The sequence below is a fragment of the Plecotus auritus genome (assembly GCF_963455305.1).
Source record: "Plecotus auritus genome assembly, chromosome: 13".
Taxonomy (NCBI): Eukaryota; Metazoa; Chordata; class Mammalia; order Chiroptera; family Vespertilionidae; genus Plecotus; species Plecotus auritus.
The window spans coordinates 23,351,196-23,357,190 of NC_137779.1; the positions used below are offsets into that span (position 1 = coordinate 23,351,196).

Genomic DNA, 5,995 nt, shown 5'->3' on the forward strand with positions numbered 1-5,995 from the left:
TGTGGCTCAGCAAAGAGGCTTCCCATCCACCAAGAGGTTGCAGGTCCAATTCCCCATCAGGGCACATGCCCGGGTTGCAGGCTCGATCCCCAGGGGGGGCATGCAGGAGGCAGCAAACTGATGTTTCTATCTCTCCCTCTCCCTTCCTCTCTCTAAAATCAATAAATATATACATATACATACATACACACATACATATATACACACACACACACACACACACATATATATGGCAAAAGTCCATTTCAGTGGGTGTTAACAGACAGAGCCCCACACCGGGTATTTGCTTGTGAAGGAAGAGGACAGAGGCAGCCCTGCATTTGCCCAGGGCAAACAGCCAGCCCGGAGGTGAAAGACCTGCAGTGGCGAATCACACCGCCCAGCGCTGCTGGAAAAGAAACACTTCCCAGCTCGGACATTAGTGTTTTATTGAGAAAAGGACAGAAAACCCACCTATGTACACAGCCTCAGAGGAACATAACAAGCAAGCCTCCTCGCACCCTGCTGTCGTTGGAGTCATGTCTTGTCCATTCCAGCAAGTGTCTCGGCTAACTTGGTTCCTTTTCCTCCAGGCTCAAAATAAAATCGAACTCCTCTACCAAAAGGGAAAAAGAAAGGAAGAATTAGGTCTTGGGTCTCCTCTGGAGCGGGGAACTTAAGCTAAGCATCGCTCGTGTTAGTCAAAAACCACTTATGGAGTGCTTCACTATGTGCCAAGCACTGCTGGGCCCCGAGTACACAGTGACGGGCGACTCAGGACATACTTCCTCCCGCAGGGACAGTGCAGGTGAGGACAGACGCAGGGTAAGTACTGTGCCCGAGTCTGATCAGTTAGCAAATGTGCGTTGCCGGCGCCACTCTGGTGTGCGGGTGACAGAGGCCAGGGCCCGTCGTACCTCGGGTCAGGGGCTGAACGGAGAGCCTCTGCAGAGTGAAGAGTGCCATGTGCTGTAAAGGCCCACCAGTGGCTTTGTGAGCTTGGTGGTGGGTTCTGAGCTCAGCCAGGGGAATGAAACGCTTCATCATCCGCACAAACTGGACATCCACCTACACGACCAATGTGTGGGACAGAAGGATGTGCTGCTGCACTCTGTCCGCTGTGTTAGCTGCTTGCAGGTGTTCTGTTCTCCAAAGTCGGGGTAACCCCGTCCGAGTCCGAGCTGAGCTCTGTAACCTGTCACAAACACTCCTCCTCTCCTCCCCTCCCCCCCCCACCCCCGCAACCTTCTTCCTCCCTCTTTGTCCATCCTTCCCCTCATGAAACAGGAAAAATCGTCTTTACCATGGACCATTTGGGGTTGTCTTTTTTGCTGGATGGATCATAATGGGGGTTGCTTTTCTCAAACTGTGTGTGGTCTGGGTAAGCCTCCTTCACAATCTGAAACCAAAACCAAGTCTTCAATCACTTGCCTGTATAGTCAGCTCCATGGCAATTCTTTAACCCAAGCCCAGCTTTCATTTCTGGCCCTGCACATTCTTACCCCATCTGCCTTGCTTTAGAGCCAATGGGGGCTCAGATATCTGGAAATAATACACGGTCGAAGGCAAACAGGATGTCAACACCAACTTGACAAAAATCTTAAAAGTATGTTCTAAAACCAAATATGAAAGGTTATGGTTGGCTAATAATTTTATCCTGATAACGCCTGGCTCAGAAGAGCTACCAGCAGGCTTGGTTTGAGTGAAAAGACCAAGGTGTAGAAACGGAGAGACGTCGGACCTGAGATGAAGGCCCATCTTTGTCCTAGTCCTGGTCACATGACAGGGCCAGGGCAGTTTCCCATATTCCTGTGAGGGCAGGGATGGGAAGAGGACTCTTTTTTCCCCTACCTACTGAAGCTAGAACCCTTTGAATCTGTCTACCTGAGTAAGTGCTCCTGAAGGGGGAGGGATGCAGACCCCAGCCGATGCAGCTCACCTTCACAAGTCCTGCGATGCCTGGCTCTTTGCAGTTACTGTGGTAGAAGAAGGCTTCCTGCCCCAGCTTCATGGCTCTCAGGAAGTTCCGGGCCTGCCCCCGGGAAGCAGAAACAAGAGCTATCCTCCCCGCCCGCTGGGAAACGCTAGTGTGAGCAGAACTCCAGTCTGCTTTTATTAGGTGCGTTTTCCTTTACTGCAGTTTCCCCAAATCTGATTTTTTTCTTAATCCTCACCAGGGGGTATGCTTAGAGAGAGGAAGGGAGAGACAAAGAGAAACATCGATCTGTTGCCTCCTGTACACGCCCTGACTGGCGATCCAACCCACAACCTAGGTATGTGCCCCCGACTGGGAATCGAATCCACAACCTTTTGGTGTGCGGGACAACATTCCAACCTACTGAGCCACCCAGTCAGGGCATCCCCCCAGTTCAATTCTTGCCTCTGCCAAGATGCCCAGACTTGTATCGGGACGCTGGCTGAAACACACACCATTTGTAAGGTGCGTGCAATCTGAGTAATTATTTTTGAGGACATTTTTAGGCTTGGGTTCTGGGGAAAAGCCACCTTGGCTGAGAGTCTGCTTCTGAATAAGGCCTAAGAAGGAGGCAGGCGTTCATCCCACTCCAGGTCTCAGGGTCCTGCTCTTACCTGATAGTTGCGAACGCCATCCCAGCATGTTGTCTGCTTGGGCTGCGCTTTGAGATCCTCAATGCTGAACTAGGCAACAGGACAGAAAGCCGTTCATTAAATAATGCTGGGCCAATTGGTAAGAATACAGGGAAGCCGACCACTCCCTCCCATACACTGTGGGTGCTCCAGCTACAGCGGGAGTATGCAGTTAACCAGGAAATAGCTCTAGAGAGGCACCTGTAGTGGGCGATAGTAAGTGAGCTTTGTGTTACTTTAACGTTGCTAATTAAGAGGATTAGTTAAATGGATTATCCAGAGCATAAAGTAATCTGGTTATCTGTATTCGACATATTAAAATGTTATCTATATCTAATTCTGTTTACTCTGGGCTATTTTTAAATTGCTTTACATTCATTCCCTGGATCAGTGTGAGATAATGCTAGAACACGACAGGTGGCAAGAGAAAGGTAATCAGGTTGGCAAACTCCAGCCTTCAGGCCAAATCTAGCTCCAAGCCCGATTATGTGAATGCAGGTTCACTGGAACACAGCCACACCGTTTGTTTTCCTCCTTGTCTGTGCCATGTTCTTGCAACAGCGGAGTTACAACAGCGGCTAGAAGACCAGAGCGCCGAAGGTATTTGCTGTCTGGTCTTTGCCAGGAAAAATTTGCCATCCCTGCCCTAGATAGAGGATTCACACCAAAAAGACAGTGGATGGTAGTAAGCCCTGCTGATTTTATTCCTTATTACCTGTTCCCTACCCTTCAAAGATAAGAAGTTGGTCATGGAACCCTGTGGTGTCCCATGTTCATATTAAAAAAAAAACAAAAAAAACACACAAAAAAAAACACAACAAAACGAAGAGCTTGACGGGATTGGAGCAAGGGACATGGTCTCACCTTCACATCCACACCTTTCTCTAGGCGGCTTTCTGGCTCTGACTTCATCAGCCAGTAGCTGCTTACATTGTTCCCACATTTTTTAAGGGCTGAAGTCTCCTGAGGGCTGGATCTCTCCACTGTAGTTGGTCCCTCACCAGGGTTCTTAGTCTTGGTACGCTTTCCTGCTGGTCCCTTCTTGTCTGCCAGAGGAGAAGCAAGAAGAGAGCTGTCATGGTTGCTGAGAGGTAAGGTTCCACTGTGGCAAAAGCACAGACTTTGGAGTCAGGCTGGATTCAAATCCTGGATCTCTCCGTTACCAGCAGTGGCAGCTTAACTGCTGAACGTATTTCTTATCTACAAAAATGGAAGAAGAATGCCTACCTCACAGGGTATCTTTGGAACATCCATTGAATGGGATAAGAATACCTTATATGGTGGTGGCTTAAAATGAAGGGTCCTAGCAGAGTATTTGGGCTTATATTAAGTCAGTCAGGGGTGGGGAACATCCGGCCCTTGGGCCACATAAGGCCTGAGAAATCATTTGGTCTGGCCCAGCCAAGGCATTAGGGGTGAGTTAATTAAATGTTTGACCAAATACAGCAGGCTAATTTTCAAGTTGGCAATTTTGTATGGCCTGTGAATGATGTTCTAAATATGAAATGGCCCTTGGCAGAAAAAAAGGTTCCCCACCCCTTGTAAATGGGTGTTTTTCCTTCCCTCACTCACTCTGTGTCTTTGCTGAAGCTATCCTCTCCCACGAGGAAAAGTAAGCCCCTACTCCATGGACTTTTTCTGAAAAGTTATATAATAGAAACAATGGCCTTCGACAGTGCCTGGCATTATAATAAATTATTATTAGCGCTAGTTATCGTCATCTCATACTTCTTTACTCTTTGATCACTGTGCTTTCGTGGCCTGCTCTTTTTTGCTCCTTGAGGGTGTCAAGAGAAGCTGGAAGAAACAACTCATTCAGGACTTTGTAGACATGATAAAGACTGGATTTCATCCTAAGAGAATTGGAGAAAATGTGCCTGGGACATAGTAGGCGCTCGGTAGCTAACAGTTGTGACGTTCTTACTACATGACAGACCCTAAGCTCTGTTACCCTACTTGTAATTCAGTTAATCTATCTATGCTATGGGATGATTTATGCATCCGGAAAATATAGCCCAGTTTACATAACCAGCAATCAATCTGGTCTTTCTGAATCCACACTTCATGACACTCAATTCACAGCCTCTGAATCAAGTCAAAGCTCCTCTTGTCAGTCATCCCTAAATACCACTTGTGGATGTCTGATGCTCTGAGCATTCCTAGCCTGGTTCCTAGTGGTCCCTTCAGAGTTAGTGGGCACGCTACACACCCATGTGTTGTTAAATAGCACTGCCATGCCCCCAAAGAGAAACTCTCTCTACCTTGTTTTGTTCCTGCTATTCACCTACTCAGAATGCCACTTATCCTTATGAATATAAAAAGGACGCCTTGTTTTCTTTGCCTGGGGAAAGCCTTCCCATTCTTTAAGGCTAGTCTCAAATTCCACTTCCTTCTCAAGGACTTCCTGGTGATTCCTCCCTGCTCTCTCACACCTAGCAATCCAGTTTCCTGGACCCTTTTACTTGTCTGCATTCTCTGAGAGCAGGAACTATATTCTTTTTTCTTTCAACTCTCACGGAGGTTATGTTTTCATTTTTACAGAGAGGAAGGGAGAGAGGGAAACATCCATGGGTTGCCTCCCACAGGCATCCCATCGTCCCCCTTCCCCCCTCTGGGTATGTGCCAAGACTCAATCAAACCTGCAACCTTTCAGTGTACATGGCGATGCTCCAACCAACTGAGCCACACTGGCCAGGGCAGGAACTACATTATTGACCTTAGTACATGCCACCCTGTATCAGATATTGTGTGTGCTTACCAAACAAGCAGAAGGGGCTCTGGGTATAAGCTTGGCAGGAGGTAAAGAAGGTGGAGGGCCACAGAGGACTCTCCCCACAAGCAGGAAGTGGAAGTGAACAGTATTAAAGAGAGAAACGTTCTCTGGGAGGCTGCCTTTTTGCAGCCTGGGTGCAAGCTCACCTTGCCCAGCAGTCCCATACAGCCTCTTCCTGGGTCTCAGCATGGTCTCCCTGCACCGGGCTCAAGAGCGGAAGATTCTGGAATCTACGAGTCACAAGAGGCAGCTCTGCACCAGCCCCAGAGACGTGCGCCGAGCAAGATGGAGAAAACGAAATTTAAAGAGGGTTTCAGCCCTGAGGCTCCTTAGCCAAGAACACAAACAGGGTTCCCACCCCTCAAATCCTCCTCCAATTATCTACACCCCCACTTTCCACTCTCGCTTAACCTAACCCTTTAACTCTTCTCCAATTTTCCTTGGACCCCTTGCTCATTCGTTCGCCACTCTCTCTAGAACCCTACACACTAATCCGCAGACAAGCCTTGCGACGCGCATCCCCCGGCCCCCAGGCCGCGGGGATCTCTGGGAGTGGTAGTCCCTGTTCCTGACGCAGACCCGCCTGAACCCGGATCGCAGGGGCCGCCGGGAGAGAGGCTGCTCCTAGAGTGCACT

The 5,995-nt window shown here is 48.8% G+C and overlaps 1 protein-coding gene across 2 annotated transcripts; it reads right to left on the minus strand.

The window, feature by feature from the left end:
* Positions 1-411: 411 nt before the first annotated feature.
* THYN1 (thymocyte nuclear protein 1) lies at positions 412-5,949 on the minus strand. 2 transcript variants are annotated; one of them, XM_080649587.1, is made up of 8 exons: positions 5,776-5,889; positions 5,506-5,611; positions 3,451-3,632; positions 2,569-2,637; positions 1,919-2,011; positions 1,283-1,378; positions 897-1,047; positions 412-595 (listed from the first exon to the last, which is right to left on the minus strand). In XM_080649587.1, the coding sequence occupies exons 2-8, from the start codon at positions 5,546-5,548 to the stop codon at positions 549-551; spliced, it is 681 nt and encodes a 226-aa protein (XP_080505713.1). In that variant the 5' UTR covers positions 5,549-5,611; positions 5,776-5,889; the 3' UTR covers positions 412-548. The 2 variants fall into 2 exon arrangements, with proteins under 2 accessions (XP_080505713.1, XP_080505712.1); XM_080649586.1 differs by lacking the exon at positions 412-595 and having other exon boundaries at positions 692-1,047; positions 5,506-5,949.
* Positions 5,950-5,995: the final 46 nt, after the last annotated feature.